At 33.0% G+C, this 21210-nt stretch overlaps 1 protein-coding gene across 1 annotated transcript in view; it reads right to left on the bottom strand.

Annotated features, from left to right (window-relative positions):
• Positions 1–1224: 1224 nt before the first annotated feature.
• The window catches only part of LOC106053454 (uncharacterized), a 28482-nt gene continuing 8496 nt past the window's right edge, over positions 1225–21210 (bottom strand). The window contains exon 3 of the mRNA XM_056045550.1: positions 1225–1370. Within this exon, the coding sequence (XP_055901525.1) occupies positions 1225–1370 (146 nt within the window). The remainder of the gene's footprint in view (positions 1371–21210) is intronic.

The following is a 21210-nucleotide window of genomic DNA, read 5'->3' as shown; positions in this document are numbered from 1 at the left end:
CTAGCTCAGGCAACCCATTCCATGCTCTAATAGCACTAGGGAAGAAGGAGTATTTGTACAAATTTGTCCTGGCATATGGGACGAGGAATGTGCCTTTATCTTTGTGTCTTTCAGAGTATTTTATTAAATTTTGTTTTTGTATTTGAAGATTATGGTTCAGTGTTTTATGTATTATTGCTACTTTACTTTTGAGCCTTCTGTCCTGAAGGCTTTCTAAATTTAGTGATTTTACTAAAGGTGTTACTCTAGTCAAATGTGAATATTCGTTTGTTACGAATCGCACTGCTCTATTTTGTGTCTGTTCTAGTTTCTTAATGTTTTCTTGAGTTGAGGGGTCCCAAACAGAGGATGCATATTCTATTATTGGCCTAACCAAGGTTAAATAACATTTTAGTTTTATGTTCTTATTTGATTTATAGAAATTTCTTTTAATAAATCCTAATGCTTTGTTTGATTTTTTTGCACCATACACCAACAACTTAAAGAACTTGACAACTCAGAGCTCCAAAGTAACGTAACACTTTAATAGTTGAATAAATAACAGCCAATACTGTACAATTGGCAACACGTACACTGTACAAATATCTCTCCGATAACACTGTTCCGCCGTATCAACTCTTGCACTGGCCTCTCCGTCTCGCTCCGGGCTTGCACTGGGTTCAACAGTTCAGGACTGACTTCACACACTAGGCTCGTTGTGTCGGACTCGATCACAGACCAAGATCAAGACGCCGTTCGTCTCAACTGTACTTGACAGTACTCCGCACTGAACCGTCGTAATGCTCCGTACAGAACCACACCGTTGAACTGTGCTGTAGTCGACCGTGTTCTGAACTCCTGTCGTGAACCCGCTTTCTGAACCTTGCTGTATTGAGCCCCTTTTCTCGACCGTCTTGACTGCGACACCTCCGCTCTTTTTATAGGGTCCCTACTGGCCTTCTAGAACCGGACAGAACGCCCCTCGACGTTTCTAGGTGGTCAGATGACTATAACTCTCGTGACGCTCCTGAGCTCTGTTCACGTCGGCGATCCTTCCCAAACTGTCCTGTTGACACTCGACTCGGCTGACAGTCGTAACTCTTCACGGTTGACCGCTCGTCTAGCGCTGGCCTGGGGCGATTTGCGTCGGCCGACTACACACACACACCACTACCCCTCTCTGTGCCACCACCAAGTTTATAACAATATATATATATACATACATACATGAATTGAGTATAGGATTTATCTCACATAGGCACCATCTTCGCCTATCTTGATTAACCCTCGTCTTGGTGGAGCTTTACTATCTATAAATTTTATTAGATTTGGGTCATTTTTCTGTCCACTGACAAATTTTTCTGCTCTAATCTGTAGTGGGTCTTGACTTTCTGTGGAGATTTCATTTGGTTCGTTTACTTGATGATGGCTTCTCGTATCGCTATTTTCTGTTTCTGTATTTTCATTGTTATAAGGAACTTGTATGTTATCGTTTGTATTTAGCACTTCTTCTGCTTTCTTCTGAGCCCTTGTAGTAACCATGGAGCATTTCTGTGTGTATTTTCTTTCCACTTGTTCAATTCTTCTACTGTGCAAGATTTGGAACCTTTGATACAGCCAATGATAAGACCAATGTTGTCAGGCTTATTGTCTAGTACTAAAGTCTAATGCCAACCACTGATGAACGGTGTGTGTATGTTGATACGTACTACCAGATGTGTAGTTACTTGGCAAGTGTAAGCAACACATTCTTGTCATCTTCCTGTGGGTTAACGTATTCTTTTGCGACTAAAATTGCGGTTGCACCTGTACCGTACAATACGTTGGTCATCTGTTCTCCCACGAAGCCTGGGTATACCTGCAGTTAATTAGCGTGTTTGGCAGCAAACGCTCGATCTCTCGGTCTGTTGTCTCAATCTCTATTTCGTCGGTTGTGGAAGCAAGTCTCTAGTTGGGTTTGTTCTATCACAAATTTGACAGGAAACGAAACTTTTTGCTGATTACGTCGTCGTTCCTTGTGGGTATATGTTGGACTCTTTTCTTCATCTTTCCCTCTTCTATATGTATAGGTTGGGCTCTTAGCTGTGTCTTTCTTATATGTATATGTTGGGCTCTTATCTGCGTTCTCTCTTCGATATCTATACGCTGGGCTCTTTTCTTCATCTTTCCCTCTTCTATATGTGAATGTTGGGCTCTTAACTGTGTCTTTCTTATATGTATATGTTGGGCTCTTATCTGCGTTCTCTCTTCGATATCTATACGCTGGGCTCTTTTCTTCATCTTACTCTCTTCAATATCTATATGTTGGGGTCATTTCTTCATCTTTTTCTCTTCTTTCGTTATATATTGATCTCTTGTCAGCGTTCTCTCTTCTATATAGAGGGCTTGGAGTCCGCATTCTTGAAGCGTTGTTCACTATTAAAGCTGATGCCGCAGTTTGGTTCTCTCTAGCTAACACTTCCCTTGGGTGTGCAGTCTTATACTGTCTTAGTTGTGATATCAGGCTGCTGATGGTCTTTGGCTCTCGTTCCGTGACGTATGTTTTCACATTATTATTGTAAGCTTCCATCACAGCGTCCATGATGATGTGTTCTCTCAGGGTTTTATATTTGTGATCCACTTTTGACAGGTCTAACCATCGATCGAAGTAAATTGACATGTTGGTGACGAATATTTGTGGATCGTCGTTCGGCAGGTCGACTCTTTCAATCTCCTTCGGTATTCGTAATTTGTGGAGCCGAATTGTCTCAGCAAAGCCTCCTTGACGGCTACATAATCTTTTCTTTCTTCTTCTCTCATTCGAATGCAGATGTTCATGGCTCTTTCTTTCAATCGCCCCATGAGGCTTCTTGCCCATTCTGTCTATGGGAGGTTGCAGGCTGTTGCAATGTCCTCAAATCTCAGCAAATATGAGTCAATGCACTCATTCTGGCTCTCATCGAATGAAGACATTCTGTCCAATTGCTTATATTTGTCAAAGTGTTTCTTTTCATTTTGCAGTTCTTTGTGTTTTGTCTCTTTTAGTTTAAATTTTAGTTGTAAGATTTCCTTCCTTCTAATGTCTTCTTCTTTCTTTTTGAATTCTTCCCTATTTGATCGCCTTTCTTCTCTTTCTTCCTCTTGTGTTATTTTCAGTGTTGTGAACCTTTCCAGTTCTTCGCCTTGCAGGCCATTTTCTTTGCCCACTTCTCTATATATTTTGTATATCGACATTTCCACTTACTTGTGCCTCTTTGTATCTCGTCGTGGTCGCCAGTTGTGAAGAAACAAGTTTATTTAATTGTAAAGAAAAGAATGTAATAATAACGTATGTACAGACTAACATTTATATACAAGCTACTCCACCAGATGTTCTTTTCCTTCTCTGTTTACAACACACAATTCCGTCTTCCTCAAGTCCCCTAACTCCCAGGTACCCAACATTTGACCGTGTGTCATGGTTGACCACACATCCGTATAGTAACCGTGTCACAACAGGCTCTAACGATTTTCCTAGAAATTTTAATGTAAATGTACATCTCCGCGAAAAGAATTTCTAGCTCCATGGCCACACTCTAGTTTCACCGTTATAATTTTTCGAAATAGATATAAATAAATGTGTAAATTTGCCTGAAAGAAAATATTGATTAATGAAGCTTTGTTACATAGGAGAGGTGTCGAGATGTGTTCTGTTCAAAATTTTATGAAACCATGGTTAGAAATTTAAAATATATAATTATATTAACATATTTAATTTAATTTAACATGGATAACTCTCACAAAGGCTGCGGGACAAAAATTTGAGACTCAAAGAAAAGCCATTATTGAAGACACGCGCAGAAGACGGAAAGAAAACTTAAAGACTGCAAGCGGACAACGGCTTTGTCTGCAAGAATTGCGGGAAAATATGCAGGTCGAAACTGGGTTTGCGTACTCATGTGAAACACTGCACTCAATCTTAATCTTCAGAATAAAAGACACTGCCATATATAACATATTTACTTAAAGTTTGTATTTGTAAATTATGAGATTTGTTTTAATTGGTTCTTAGGTGAAGTCATGGCATAGTACATTGGGATGAATAAAAATAATTTTGAACATAAGATAATACAGTTAAGAATTGTGTTCGTCTGTCCGCTATAAGGTTTGTGCAAAATGTCCGTCTGTCCGTCTCAGATCTCGAAAACTAGAACAAAAATGAAAAATATTTTTTCACCATGCGATGTGGTTTGAAAAGTTTAGGTGCAACGGCTACTTTTGGTATTCTAAAAGCAAACCGTTTAGTTTATAAAATTAATTATGCAAACGATTTTTTTTTTATAAAAATACACAATGTTTCAATATGTTTACAAAGAAAGACAATTTTTTTGTGTTTTTTCAGTATCACTATGTCAAATATATTTATAAAAGGTACAAGAAATGTTCACAACAAATATAAATATTAGTTAAAAGTGTTTTTTTCTGGTCAGCTAGCTGCTAAAATTAAAAGAAAACGTTTATGTTTGTTTATACAGGCTAAGAATGTATGAGAGATGACTACATCTTCAATGCTTAGTATTTGCTGGAAACTTGGTTCATAGCTCTTAAAATAAAGTTAACACCATTATATTTACACAAAAACCACAGAAAATCGCTAAGAATATTTAAATTTGGCAGGAAATCAAAGCCCCACAGAGTCAAAACAAGATTATATACCTGTTGCGCAATGCAGAGCTGGCAAAAATACCGGTAATTTAGGACATCCATTCAGCACCATTTGTCTCTTTCAATAGTGGCTCCACTCATGACATATAAAAAGTTGATCAAATTAGAATATTTTTTTTCTTCTATTTAGTGATATCCGATGACGGAACAACATCCAAAAATAGAAATTAGGTAGTCATTACTAGGTTTTCATATTGGTGAAAACAAGACGTCTGCAGAATTGGCCGAACAAATGCTCCAAGTAATTAGAAAATCCCCATCTATCCTTAAATACACTGCGAGGCTAAAGCTATGATTATGCTTCCAATATGACTGGATACTAGAATAACCTTTGGGCATTTTTTCATCAAAAGAAGCCGCTAGCTCATTTAGAAGTAGATGCACAGGTTTCTTACTTTGCTACATACAAGGTCAGAATAATGTTAGTCAATAAATATTCCATCTATTTACTGTCAAATAATAGGCGTAGAATTAGATACTAGTTTGTATCAATGTTTCAAAGTTTTACACCTAGAAGAGTTTTAGGAATGTCAATGTGTAGAATGGGAACTAGAAGCCATAAAACATTTCTTTATACATTTAAAACTCCCTTAACTCGTTTGATTCTGTGAAAAAAAATTGTACAAACATTGACTTTTAATTCGTGTTGGAGTTTGCTTCAAACGTAATAAGGTTATTAAAAAGCTACTCTAATAGCACTGGAATGTCTTTTGGTAAATGTACCGATACATTCAGATAACTTAATTGTTTTGTCACACATTACTGTCGTCTAATTGAAGGAGGGGGGCCCACCAATATATTTTTGAACCCGTGCCCAAGGGTACCTTGCTACGCCACTGGTCCTGACGTACTTTATAATCCCATTCATTTATCAAAGCCGACATGTAAGTATAGACTCTGGACAGTCTAGCTCTAAATCTAGATCTAATTCAAAGAGGAAACATCTAATGTATACTTTTACACATTAGCATACAAAATAAAGTTCATTCATTTCATATTTTAATCAAATTAACCCTCAAATTTTGTGTTTCTAAAGCATTTTTCATGCATTCGTTCGCTATGGGTTACATGTTGACATGCATTTTAATAGTCCAATTCATGTCGTGCACACCGCTTTGTAAACACACTATGATTGGACAGGCTACACGAGGCTCTATATGGGGGATATTAAACATACAAACATACAATAATTAATAAGCTTCTTGGGCCATTTAATTCACTCTTATTATACTAGGTCTACATCTATTATAATAGTATCTAGACTCTAGATTTAGATCTAAATATATGTAGGCCTACAAGCAAAAGTTTTTTTTTATTAAAAAATGGATTTAGGTCGATTAACTATTTTGATAGCTCCATTCATAATATCTTTAAATGAATTCTATTAGAACTCGGAGCACTACAGACTATGAACCCTCGTTAAATCTCTCGTGTTAATAAAAACATATGTTGTTACTAGCTCATTGTGACGTAATGGAATTTTTTTCCTTTGACGTCATATGGAATGAATTCTCAAAATGAAATGCTAAAACAACTCGGTATAGTATTTTTATTTTTAAACCTCGTTATCTGACCTGTATTTTAAAAAGACGTAATACCTAAATATAGATATAATCTAGATTTTTAAAAGTATATCTAGATTTTTAAAAGTATATCTAGATTCTTTAAAACTAGATCTGGATTTATATTCTAATTATTGTGGATTCTAGATCTATAATTTCTAGATCTAGTTTAGACTGATATAGACTAGATCAATATATAGAATTTCAATTTCTAGACTTAAACTGTAGATTTTGATTTCCAAACGTCTATATCAATATTGCAGTATTATAATATACTAAAACTAATCTAAATGTTAGCAGGTCAGGGATGGCTCTAGGTCAGGTTAAAACTAAACTAAAAAAAAACTAAAAAAAAAGTTATGGCCATTGTTAAACTGGAAAAAAAAGTTTAGTTAAAATCGTAGTTTAATTAATTTTTTTAAAGTTACTAACTAAAAAGTTTAATTAAAATTTGTAAAACTTTTCAACATGTGGTCAGAGTTGAAACGCACTCCATGTTTTCTGGTCATGTGATATCAATAACTTTGATTATCAAAAAAAAAAAATGATACAGTTAACAACTATTTAGACAGTCTGCATTTGAAGAGGGTAAAGTAAGATCCTGGTAGAAGTTATGGGAGTAAATATTTGCTCTTGAATGTAGCAGTATTATAAAATGTTAAACATTTTTTGCCAAAAGCTTCTATGCAGTAATATGAATGAGGTTGTTCCGAATTTTTTTTTGTGAGCCACGTGGAGGTGTTTAATTTCTTTTTCTAGTGGGAATCTGATTAGTGAGTTAGGTCAATATTTATTGGTTTCAATCAATTCATTTGCGGCAAACAACATTTTTTTAACTGCAGGAACATCAAGTACACCCAAATCAACAGCTAGGCCTATATAGATCTAAAAGCATTAGGGTAACCAACTCTAGAAAAAAAAATCTTAATCCACACCCTCTCTCACCATAAAGTAAATAGACTGTGTCCAACTGATTTTAACAACCTGGTCAGCTAGACATACACATGACCACATGTAGGCCTAGTGTACTGTACGTGTGTAGTCGATAATACTGTAAGACTGCCCTGCATTAAGCGTTATGCAATAGTGTTTGCTTAATGTGGAGAGGTCAGACATGAAAATAACACACTGGCGTGGCTAGTCAAGTATGTTCGTAGATATATCTTTACACTAAAATAGTTATACACCCTCCCTGACCAGTAAAGTAAATAGACAATGTGTCCGACTGATTTTAACAACCTAGCCAGATAGACAGACGTACACGTGTAGGTCTATAAAGTGTACTGAGTGTGCAGTCCATAATGACAAGATCACTCAGTTTTTTTCCCTTGCGCGTTTAACGGTTATGCAATAGTATTTGTTGTATTTTTAGTGGTCAGACAAGAAAATAGCACATCGGCATGGTTAGTCAAGCATGTATTTTACACTATAAAATAGTTATACAGGTCAAATGTTTTAAAAACTCCAACGATTTCTTTTCTATTTCTTTGGGTACTAGATCTAAATTTGAAATTCTAAATCTATGTTATTTAATGAGATTTTAAACTTTATCAGTATAAGTAAGATTTTCCATTATATAATAAGTAAATATTCATTTTTAAAAAAAGAGTACCATTATTTTCTAAAGGTTTTAATTCAAGGCAAAAATACAAGCATATATATTTATTTAGACATTATATTTTATAGTGCATTAACGTTTATGTAAGAAATATATTCCTTAATACTGATTTCCTTATAGATAAATATTACTAGAATGTTAAAAGAATAAGATCGAACCGTAGGCATACAGTAGGATGATTATATCTATATAGGTCTAGTTCAACCCCGCCCCTCCCCTCCAAAAAAAAGTTTGTTATAGTTTCTTTAGTTTAGTTTAACTATCTTTTGAAATTCATGATAAGCTAATAGTTTAACTACTTTATTTTAGTTTAAAACTAGTTTTAGTTTAACTTTTAAAAGTTAGTTTAGTTCCCATACTACCAAGGGGCTAGAGTCGCCTAAGCAACCAGACAACTAGACTAAACTAACTAACTAAAAGGAAGCAAGAACGAAACTTTAATTTAGAATAAATAAAACAAAACGATACTTTATTTACATAAAATCAAAAAATAAAATATATCTCTACACTAAACCTAGCAAAACCAAAACAACTAATCAAAAACCCTCTACTCTAGATTCTAGATCTATGCTACTACCATAATTGACAATAACAACCCAACTATCTAACTAACTAAATTATAACAACTTGCTACACTAAACCTAGATCTATACTAACATAGAAACTTTACACTAAGTAAATTTATATCAAATCATTAAAAAACCAACTAGGTTAAACAACACGTTAGATGTCTTCTTAACCAACAGACCTGGATTACTAGTAGATTATGATATTATCCCTGGTCTATCAGACCATGATTTCATTAAAATACACAGTCAGATAAAAGCAGTAGTCAATACAAAAATAAAAAGGAATATCTTATTCTGGAATAAATGCTAGCTAACACAACTACACCAAGCTGCATTAAACTTTCAACAAACATTCTTATCAGAAAAAGACATTAACCGACCCCCCCCCCCATGACCTCTGGAATTTCACTAAAAACTATCTTAAAAACATCATACAAAATCATATACCAACTAAATTCACAAGAAACAAAATAAATAAATGCTGTTTTAATAATAGATTAAAGAAGATTTGTAAACAGAAGAAAAACCTATATAGAAAATTTAAAGAAACTAAGGCAAAAAGAGCTTATAAAAAGTACATAAAAAATAAACACCTAACCCAAAAAATAAGCAGACAGCTGCATAGTGAATACATAAACAATGAAATATCTAAAGAAAACAACAAAAACCTATGGTCATACATTAAGTCTAAAAAAATGGAAACAACAGGCATAGCGCCATTAAAAGGAAAAGACAACACATAATTATAATGAAACTAAAGCTAGCATCCTAAACAAATACTTTGCATCAGCATTCTCAGCACCAGGAGACAAAGACATATTACTTAATTTGAACCAAGTAGACAACTCAACTCAAGAAAACATTAAGAAACTGGAACAGACACAAAATAAAGCAGTGAGATTCATAAAAAACGAATATTCACATTTGACTAGAGTAAAAAAAAACAACTAAAAGCTATTGAAAACTTGATTAACCTTTAATTTTCGTTTCGAAACATCGCAATAGTTGTAAGTATGAACGCATTAGATTTAAGTATATATAATAGATTGTTATGGATGTTTGTATAAATAGTAAGAAAAAAAGAGAATTCCAGATAAATGTAATACCGTTAATTAAGCTTTTGGGATGGTCTTGTATAAAAATTAGATGTACCACAGCCTTGTGGAGAGATTTTGTTATGTTTCAGCAAGAAAATTAAATGTAAAATAAGTCTAACAAGATTACAAAGAGAGTTTGTGTTATACAAACTCAGAGGCGGCCCCCGTCGAAGTCGGATCCCTGTCGGATCTGCATATTCGCAAATAATATTCAAGAGGTGATTTAATTTTGATGGTCAAAAGTAATAATGTTTCAAAGATTCATTTGCCGTAAATATAAATTTAAATTAAATAAAAAATAGTAGATTAGTTTTAGTATATTAAAACATTACAATATTGATCAAAACGTTTGGAAATGAAAATCTACACTTTTTTTTTTACACTTTAAGTTTAGAAATTGAAATTCTACATCTTAATCTAGTCTATTTTAGTCTAAACTAGATCTAGAAATTCTAGATCTAGACTCTAAAATAATTTTAATTAGAATATAAATCCAGATCTAGATATACTGTAATAAAAATCTAAATCTAGTTTTAAAAAATCTAGATTAGATCTAAATCAAGATATCATTCCTTTTTTAAACGCGAATCACATAACGAGGCTTAATAAACATTACTATACCAAGTTCTTTTTTCATTTCATTTGAAGAATTAATTCCATATAACGTCAGAGGGAAAAAAAAACACTACGTCACACGGCCTAGCTAGAATAAAAATCGCCTTCATCATTACGAGCCATTTATCGAGTGTTCATAGACATTGGTGCACCGAGTGCGTTCTTTTAGCATTTCATTTAAAGAATTCATTCCATATGACGTCAAAGGAAAAAAAACACTACGTCACACGGCCTAGCTAGACTAAAAATCACCTTCATTATTACGACACATTTATCGAGTGTTCATAGCCATTGGTGCACCGAGTGCGTTCTTTTAGCATTTCATTTAAGGAATTCATTCCATATGACGTCAAAGGAAAAAAAAACACTAAGTCACATGGCTTAGTTAGACTAAAATATGTTTTCATTAATACGAGCAATTTTTTTGAGGGTTAATAGACATTGGTGCACCGAGTGCGTTCTTTTAACATTAGCCTACATTTAAAGAGTCCATTCATATGACGTCAAAGAAAAAAAATTCCATTACCTCACAATAGGCTAGTACCGGTATCATAAAAAAAATGTCTTTATTTACACGAGATATTTAACAAGGGTTCATAGACATTGGTGCACTGAGTTCTAATAGAATTTATTTAAAAAGCATCAAAGCCGCATTGTTTTTGCGTTTTGTCTGTCAGTCGGTCTGTCCGTCATCTTGATATAAAAAAGAACAACTAAAAGTTATTAAAAATTGATTAACCTTTAATTTACGTTTCAAAACATCGCAATAAATTTTAGGTATGAAAACAATTGAAAAGTTTATATAATAGATTGTTCTGGATGTTTGTATAAATAGTAAAAGAAAAAGAGAATTTCAGAAAAATGTAATACCGTTAATTAAATTTTTTGGATGGTCTCGTATAAAAATTAGATGTACTACAGCCATGTGGAGAGATTTTCATACCTTACTTTGGTGCTTGGATTATGTTTTCCTTAAAAATCGGAACATAATATTAACGATAATTAGATTTTTACATGTTTTAGGTAGAAAGTTAAATGTACTGTAAGAGAGTAGTGAGTTAAAATATTTTTCATAAAAATCCGTAAAAACATTATTTCGTAAATGAGAAGATTATTTGTTTATTAATTAAAAGAGGGAGTTCAAACAATTATTTGGCGTTAGTAGATTTTAAAATAAATTTGGAAATTTCTGGCGACGATTTGTAAGAAACAAAATCCGGAACTTTCTTTATCGATTACAAAACTTCTATGTTATGTTTTAGCAAGAAAATTAAATGTTTAAAAAGTAATTTTCAGTAATCAATTCTAGTAAATTACTTTTTTTAAAGCCCTGAACAACCTATTGTCGATATTTTTAAAATTTGTTTAAAGATGAAAATACGGAACAATTTGATATTGATAACCAAATTATAGTGACGCATTGTCAAATAATATAAGTGTAATATTAGTAAATTATGCGATTTCAAACAATCATTAGGCATAATTCATGTTTTATAAAACAATATCCGGAACATTTTTACACTTAATGAAATATAAGTCAGTATAGAGATTTTGATTTAGCATTAATATGCTATTTACATAAAAAACGGAACAACATATTATTGATAATGTGTTTTTGCAACGTTTAAGCATGGAAATTGAATGTAATATAAATTAGAAGAGCAAACAAACATTTGTTGGGGTTGATTAGTTTTGCACAAAAAAAATCCGGAACAATCAATTTTTAGATACTTAAAACTATTGAGTTGTTACGGGAGGAACATTAAAGTGTAAATCAGATTTTCAATAGCTTTTAGAGTTCTAGTTTTTTTAATCTAATCGTGACGGACAGACCGACCAACAGACAAAACGCACAAAAATAATCTTCTTTTATTCGGATGGGGGCACTAAACAAAAAATAAATAAAATCTGATTTTTTTTTTAAGTTTAAGGAATTGGTTTAGTACCTGATCATGTAGCGACGTTACGCTACTGCACGAAAATCGCTGCATAAAAAGTCCATTAAAAAATATGTGTGTGATATTTACATACAAAATGCATTATTTGCCTTTATAAACAAACAGAAATGTTTTCTTTTAATTTTAGCAGCTAGTTGACCAGAAAAAACATCTTTAACTATTATTTATATTTGTTGTAAACATTTCCTGTACATTTTTAAAATATAATTGTCCATCTTTGTTAGCATATTGTAACATTGCCTCCCTTACATTTACGTAATTGTTTTAGAATTGGTGTATTTTTATGAAAAAATCGCTTGCATAATTAATTTTATAAATTAAACGGTTTGCTTTTAGAAAACCAAAAGTAGCCGTTGCACCTAAACTTTTGAAGCCGCATTTAATGATGAAATAATATTTTTCATATCTCTTCTAGTTTTCGAGATCTGAGTGTGACGGACGGACAGATGGACAGACGGACAGACAGACAGACGGACAGACGGACATTTTGCACAAACCTAATAGCGGCTTTTTCCCCTTACGGGGGCCGCTAAAAAGTTATTTTTATAATCGTTTCTAGTAAATTGCTTTATTTATTTAAAATCATAAACAACATATTGTAGATATTTTTAAAATTTGTTTTAAGATGAAAATACGGAACTATTTGATACATCAAATATCCGGAACATTTTTACAGTTAATTTTACAGTCAGTATAGAGATTTTGATTTAGCATTTATATGCTATTTACATAAAAAAACGGAACAACATATTGTTATAAACCTAGTGGTGGCACAGATGGGGGTAGTGGTCTGAGTGAGTGTAGTCAGCCGACGCAAATCGCCACAGGCCAGCGCTAGACGAGCGGTCAACCGTGACGAGTTACGACGGTCAGCCGAGACGAGTGTCAACACGGCGGTTCGGGAAGGATCGACGTCGTAAACACAGCTCAGGAGCGTCACGAGAGTTGTAGTCATCTGACCACATAGAAACGTCGAGCGGCGTTCTGTCCGGTTCGAGAAGGCCAGCAGGGACCCTATATAAGAGCGGAGGTGTCGCAGTCAAGACGGTTGAGAAAAGGGGCTCAATACAGCAAGGTTCAGAAAAGGGGTTCACGACAGAAGGTTCACTACAGCACAGTTCAACGGTGTGGTTCTGTACGGAGCATTACGACGGTTCAGTGCGGAGTACTGTCAAGTACAGTTGAGACGAACGGCGTCTTGATCTTGGTCTGTGATCGAGTCCGACACAACGAGCCTAGTGTGTGAAGTCAGTCCTGAACTGTTGAACCCAGTGCAAGCCCGGAACGAGGCGGAGAGGCCAGTGCAAGAGTTGATACGGCGGTACGGTGTTATCGGAGAGATATTTGTACAGTGTACGTGTTGCCAATTGTACAGTATTGGCTGTTATTTATTGACATTAAAGTGCTACGTTACTTTGGAGCCCTGAGTTGTCAAGTTCTTTAAGTTGGTGGTGTATGGTGCAGTTTGCAGAGAGCCTGTATAGTGAGATTCGTAACAATATTATTGATAATGTGTTTTTGTAACGTTTAAGCAAGAAAATTAAATGTATATAGGTTAGAAGAGCAAACAAACATTCGTTTTGCACAAAAATATCCGTAACAATCTATTATAGATACTTAAAAGTATTGAGATGTTACGGGAAGAATATTAAAGGGTAAATAAAATTTTCAACAGCTTATAGAGTTTGTTTTTTTTAATTTAAACGTGACGGACAAACCGACCGTAGACAAAACGCTCAAAAATAAGCCTCTTTTATTCTGATAGGGGCATTAAATAAATAAATAAAATCTGATTATTATTAAAATTTTGAGGGAACTGACACAGAGATGCCTACAATGCCAAAAAGGAAATGCGTATTCCCAGATCGGGAAATTTGTATTTTCCTAAATATATTGAAATACACTCAGGAAAGACTAAAAATCATTCAAGCACGTAACATACACGAAATGCAGCAATTCTTAAGTTAACACAGCATAAAGTTATATAATATATGCTTAGCTGGATCAGTGACATCTAATTTTATAAAAGTAGTTTTGTTTATAAGCAATTTCTTTACATTTTATAAGGAATCCAGACACTGAACATATTTTATCACATTTCGAAAAATTCCGATTTTCTTTCAGATCATTATTTGCAGAGTTAGCAATGAAAGCTTTGGCATCTTCTACTATGACTAATAACAAACATTTTAAGGATTTTTTTTCAGGCAGATAATCCTAATTAGTCATTGAACATGTTTCTAATATAAAAGCTGTGATATTGAGTCTGCAAAATTAGCTGTTGTAAGCTATAATTATTAATTCTGGTTTCTGATGCTTGAAGTTGTTTTATAAAACAAACAGATGTGTTAAAGGAAGGTTCAAGGGATCATGAATTTAATATTTTTTGTCAGCATAATTAAAGCTTTTCTTTTGCAAACACACTCAGCCTACATAAGTAATGGAAACTAACTAGTCGCTAGTGACTATAACAGTAGCTTCTGATCTGCCACAGACGATATCTTCTGCAAGTCAGGAAACATCGGTTTATTATGCAAGATGGTGGACTGTTGATTCCGGATAAGTAGATAGAGAAACAGTTCTAAAGATAGGTTAGAAGTTTAAATTAGGCCTACTAACTAATAATCCTTCTATTAAAATCTCTGCCCTTGTCACTTTTATCTAATAAGAACTCTCTCCTGAATTTGGCGGTTTACAAAAGATAGAATCTAGATATAGAATATATATAGAAGATCTGTTGGCAGCTTCATTAACAGTTGAATGGTTTTTAATGTGCATTTATTGGTATGTTAACAATCCCAAGAAATTGTAGGCTCTAAAAAGTCTATCGTGAATGTGAACTACTAGATCTAGAACTATTCCATAAAGGATAAGAAAGGAGATCAATAGGCCCCACATCTCTTTATAAGATGGCTAATTGCTGCTTTTGAGAAGATCTAGATTAGTTATAAATCTAAGTCTAGTACAGACCTGGCTGTGGTCACATCTAGATCTAAAATCTAGACTAGAATCAAATTTAGATCTAGAACTATTTGATCTATATCTAAATCTAGAATAACTATTTAGATCTAGATCTAGATTCTAATTCTGAATTATTAAGTTAGACTTACGTAAATCCTATTTTAGGTGCCTAACTTTGTAAAATATCTCTAAGTTCTAGATCCAGTCTAGATGAATTAGAACTATTCAATCAATTAATTCCTAATTTTTTAGGATTCCTAAATGCTGCTGGCAAAATCATTGGCAAAAAACAAACCCCATTTGGGCAGTTGTTTGAGACAAACATCTCTAAAAAAGCTAACAAGGTCCTCGAAATAAAGAATCACCCTTTGTGTCAGGATTTTGTGATTTTACCATCACAAAAGAGATACAAGACACCGATAGCAAAGACAAACAGACAAAAACACTCTTTTGTTCCCCTGGCAATCAAATCATTAAATAAGAACAATCTGGTATAAACTTTGTCACATGTAAATTATGAGTGAGTCTGGTGTGAATGTACTCTTTGGTTTCTTATAGTTATAATGTTTTTTGTTTGGTGTAATCCACAAATTGTAAGACAAATTTCCTTACGGATAATAAAGATTATTATTATTATTATTATTATTATTATTATTATTATTATTATTCAGTTTGAAGACTTCATATAAACTGACGCATTGAAAGGAACTCCGCTTTATGTGGATCAGTAAGAACTGGTACACTTTTAAATCTTTGCGCGTCAACGCGCGCGAAAAGAAAAGCGATACTATTTCGTGGTAGATCTAATAAGAATAATCCATTTCCAGGCATTGACACACTGATGATTAGCAAGAACTTTAAAAAAAATTTTTTTTTTTTTCTTTAGAGGTGGAAATGCGTATTTTAAACCGTACTCGCGTATTTTCGTGTCCATTTACGTACAAAATACGATAGATGCGTATTTGTAGGCAATTTTGCTGATAGCGCCTTGTCTTGCAGATGCTTGTCACGCTACTGCACGAAAGTCGCTGCATAAAAAGTCCATTTAAAAAATGTGCGTAATATTTACATACATAGTGCATTCTTAGTCTTTATAAACAAACATAAATGTTTTCTTTTAATTTTAGCAGCTAGTTAACTAGAAAAAAACACCTTTAACTAACATTTCTAATACATTTTATAAATATATTTGACTTAGTGATGCTGAAAATATACATTATAAATTGTCATTCTGTGTTAACATATTGTAAAATTGCCTCCCTTACATTTACGAAATTGTTTTAGAATTTGTGTATTTTTATGAAAAAATCACTTGCATAATTAATTTTATAAACTAAACGGTTTGCTTTTAGAAAACCAAAAGCAGCCGTTGCACCTAAACTTTTCAAGCCGCATCGCATGGTGAAATACTATTTTTCATTTCTCTTCAAGTTTTTGAGATCTGAGTGTGACAGATGGACATTTTGCACAAACCTAATAGCGGCTTTTCCCCTTACAGGGGCCGCTAAAATACAGCCTCTGGACCACATACCGGTTGCAAAAACAAGCAGACACAAGAATTCCTATGTTTACCTATCACTCATCCATTGAATTGATCTATCTGATGGAAACATTTCACCTGTAACGTTTGACTAGAAATAGTGTGAATGTATATTTTGTTTCTATAGTTATAATATATTTTTTAATGTACAAATTATGTGTTAATTCTCAACATGGATGATAAAGATTATTATTATTATTATAATTTTATTATAGATGTGGTAAGCAGTAAACATTAAAATTAAATCCAGTACGTTTCCAAGGCAATTAAATCTATAATATTAATCAAATTTTAAAAAGTAAATTATTCAAATATTCCTTTTTTTTTTCAAAACAGGGAACATCGTTAGTACAGATCTATGACGTCTGCGATCAAGATTGTATCTATTGATTATACTGTATAATTCTTGTCTGTTTCTGAAGCGAGTCTATTGTTTACAAAATATCAATAACGTATTTGTTTCCCGTAGTCTTGATGTCTAAGTGGAGAGATGACAGAAGCAGTCACACGAGAGGGCGCTGTGACACTCCTTGAAGGAACCATGCCTTTAGTTATAAAAACCTTGGCGGTGTAGTGTCGGGCCACAGTTTAGATGCCGCATACTTTCTATAATTAGATTCTATTAGATTTGTTTTATTATATTTCATGTTGATATATAAGTCTATAAAACAGTACAGGTAAGATGATCATCATACTTTTTTTTTATAGTTTTTGTAAATATGTACTTTTTAAAATCTTTTTTTTTTGTGCATATAGTCAAGTTATATAATTTAAATTTAAATAATAGATGGTCTGCGTCAATCGATTTTTATAATTTCTTTTTTGTGAACATTTTTTAAAATACATTATAGTCTTAGTAAGTGGTGAAAAATATAATAATTAAACTCATTACTTATTACTTAAAATTACCAACTTTCACTCGCTCTACAAGCTTTGTGTACATTCAATACATGCATGTAAATAGTTCTAGCAACAGAATAATAGCAATAAGTAAGTTTAGTTGATAAGTTCTCATTAGAGAACTAAGCGATTGGTACTGTACCAGTAGGGCGTTTCGAAATTATATCATGTAGAGCTAGTAACACTCTCTATAACTTGAACATAAACATTTCACACAATGTCGATGATCAATAATTTACTCTGATTAGATGCTCATGCTAATCGAGAGAAGAGATATTCTGGGGTTAACTCCTTGTCAGATATTAATTAACAAAGGATTATTTAAAATTATTCAATAGGAATAATCTATGAATAAAAGGAGAATTCAGAATTCATTGTCAAATCTGCTGACGTACTAAGACATGTGTCATCAATAGGTATCATAGGCTAGAACCATATCCATTACAGATTTAAAACTGCTTTTAATAGGTGCAAACAATTTTTTAAATAACTCTATTGAACTTGTAACTTCATGAACACTTCTGGGTGAGAAAAACCTGGTCAAGGATCTCGAATTTCCTAGAAATTTGACAGTTGCTGTATATCGTTGCTAGTTCGTTGGCCACACTGGGTGTTTGACCGTTATAATTAATATAATTGTTCAACTTAAAAACAAATTAAATTTAAATTTGGCTAGAGAATATCTTAAACCGACTATATGTCTTCGGGTATTTCTGCATACAGGCATTGTTCATTTAAGAGTTCTAACACAAGATAAATAAAGGCTTATCATCCTAATATTATAAAGTCTATTAGATCTGTACATTCGTTTAACCAGGATTCTTTCTAGGGCGGGTTAAAAATTTTCCATTCTTTAAAATTTAACATTCATTAGTTATTGGGAGAAAAGTAATACTCTATGAGTTCTATATAGAAAGTATTTAATATAATTAAATTTAAATTTGCTCTCAGTTTATTGATTTTTAAGCTTTGTTTATATTTTACGTTAATCTTAATTAGATTACATCTAGATTCTAGATCTAGAAGTAGATCTTGAGCAGATCTTAATAGTTCTTAATCAGAAGTCTAGATCTAGATAAGTTCTGAATTTCCATGTGGTGAAAGTACCAACAAATATTTATATATATATATACAATGTCCTCTGGCCCAATGGTTAACGTCGTTTGTACTTGCAACTGACGGTGCCAAAGTACTGAGTTTGATACCCGGGTTGAGCAAACACAATTCTTTTTTTTTAATATTTAATTTCATATTAAGTTGTATTGTCTTTTTAAAAATGTATTTTTAAAAATGTTTTTATTGTTAATGTTTTTCTTGCTACAAGGTTAAATGGTGCGCATTATGGATGCTTCGTTAACAAGATAATAGAAACTAAGAATAAACTTGTAACACAGGCATGAACGTAAATCGTAAATTTTAAAACTAAAATAATTTTTTAACCTTTAAAATGTATCCAAAGGCTATATTAAATGTAATAATATTATCGCACTAACATCCGAGCATTCCGATAGATCTTTGAAAAAAATATTTTAAAACGTTTTCTGAAAATTATTATTATAACGAGAAAGAAAAAAAACATTTAAAAAACACAATACCTCAATTATACAACTTGAGGTAAAATTAAATATAAAATAAGAAATTATATATACAAAAATCTTATAATAAGCCGGGTATCGAAATCGTCCTTTGGCACCGTTAGCTCACTGAACCTACATCTCTATCCAATAGCCAGAGCTTCTCTGTATAGTTGTCATTGTTTTATTTTTTATTGACACTTTATTTATATAGACATGTAGATCTACACCAAGCTGCATTGAATTTTCAACAACCATTCTTATCAGAAAAAGACATTAACCAACCAGTTGATGACCTGTGGAATTTCATTGCAAGCTATCTTAAAAACATAGATAATCATAGGCCTATACTAACTCCCCAGAAAAGATAAATAAATGCTGGTTTAATAATAAATTAAAGAAACTTTGAAAACTTTGAAAAAACAACTCTATAGATAGAAAGAGTTTATAAAAGTATAACTAAGGATTTCTAAGGATAACAGTATAAACCTGTGGTCATACATAAAGTCTAAGAAAAAAATAAGGAGAAGATAAGGAGAAGATAACTTAACACATAATGATAATGAAACTAAAGCTAACATCCTAAATAATACTTTGCATAAGCTTTCTCAGCCCCAGAAGACAAAGACATAGTTCTTAATTTAAACAAAGTTAACAACATAGGAGATATAGAGGTACAAAAAGGGGGAATCCAAAAACTATTAGCGAACATCTAACCGAATAAAGCATCTGGACCTGATAGTATTCCAGCTAGATTACTAAGCAACGAGCTAGCGCCAGTGTTCAAAATACTCTTTCAGGCATCTCTTAACCAGGGCAGAGTACCAGGGGGATCGAAAGAAACTAACGTCACTCCCCAATTTAAAAAAGGAGAAAAGTCTGACACAGAAACTACAGACCAGTATCACTAACCAGCATCACATGTAAAATGCTAGAACACATAATATGTAGCAATATCATAAACCACTTAGACATGGCCTAAATTGTGCCGATGTGCCAAAATCTCAAAACTCAAACTCAAACGAACATTTTGTCCTTACTCCATACCAAATACATAACCAAAAACTAATAAAATACTCAGAATGACACAAAAGATAATGGCACATTCCTTATACCACATGCAAGGGCTAAGTTGTCAAATGTTCTTTCTTCCCTAGTGCTATTAGAGCATGGTTGCCTGAGTCAGCCAGGAAAACTAGAATTTAAGTCATTGATTAGTATGCATGACTAGATTGATCTAGGAACACGCGTAGGATGTAATCATCTTATTTTTGAAGTAACGTCAGTATTTCATAAGATAATAATCTCGAATCTAGATGTAATTTAAATAAACATATAAGCAGAGCTTAGATAATCTATAATATATTTCTAAGTCACTGGCGGATCGGGGTGGGGGAGAGTAGGGGTGATAACTAATCTTAAAATTATGTCGTTCTCCTTCTGGTCTGTTGCCCGATTTGGTCTATATATTATGTTTGGTATCTTAGCCGCTTCTGTGGTGGTTGGGAGTGGGAGGGGGCAAGTGCATCTACTGCCCTCTCCACTGAATTTTTAAGCAGAAATCAAATTGTGTGAACATAATTAGTTGGGTATCTTTATAATATAAACTAATTATTTTTATTTGAACCCATTTGTATATTATGTCACTCCACACTCAAATTAAATCATTAGTAAATACAAAATGAAAGAGGGTTGTACCAGGTTGTAGGGGCGATAGATGTAATCACCTGCTCCCCACCGGGCAGACCAATACTTTTTCTTTTGTATTACAGTTACGAAATTACAAAATTTGTACAAAAAATCTGTCACTAATATAAGTTATATATGCTATAAATTCCATTTTTATATCGAGTCGCCTAAAACTCCTATTCTTTAATGCCAAACTGCAATCATTAGCAATAATTATAAAAAGGAGAGAGGACTCTTACATGATTATAGTTTCCATTCTATCGGCCCGACAAAAACATGTCGTTTTAAAACAGAAGTCAATTATGGCAACAAGTCTATGTAATTACGCATGAATTAATTATTTAAAGAATATATTTTGGTAAATTTAGAATTTATACGAAATTTTAAAGTATAAGAGTGACGATTGAGATGAGTTCTAAAACCAAATATTTTTTCTAGTCGCCTTTTCCTAACATTTACACATTC

Source organism: Biomphalaria glabrata, chromosome 11, assembly GCF_947242115.1.
Source record: "Biomphalaria glabrata chromosome 11, xgBioGlab47.1, whole genome shotgun sequence".
In the NCBI taxonomy this organism is placed as follows: Eukaryota; Metazoa; Mollusca; class Gastropoda; family Planorbidae; genus Biomphalaria; species Biomphalaria glabrata.
Note: the sequence above shows the minus strand (reverse complement) of the source record. Positions and strands in the feature narration are given on the sequence as shown.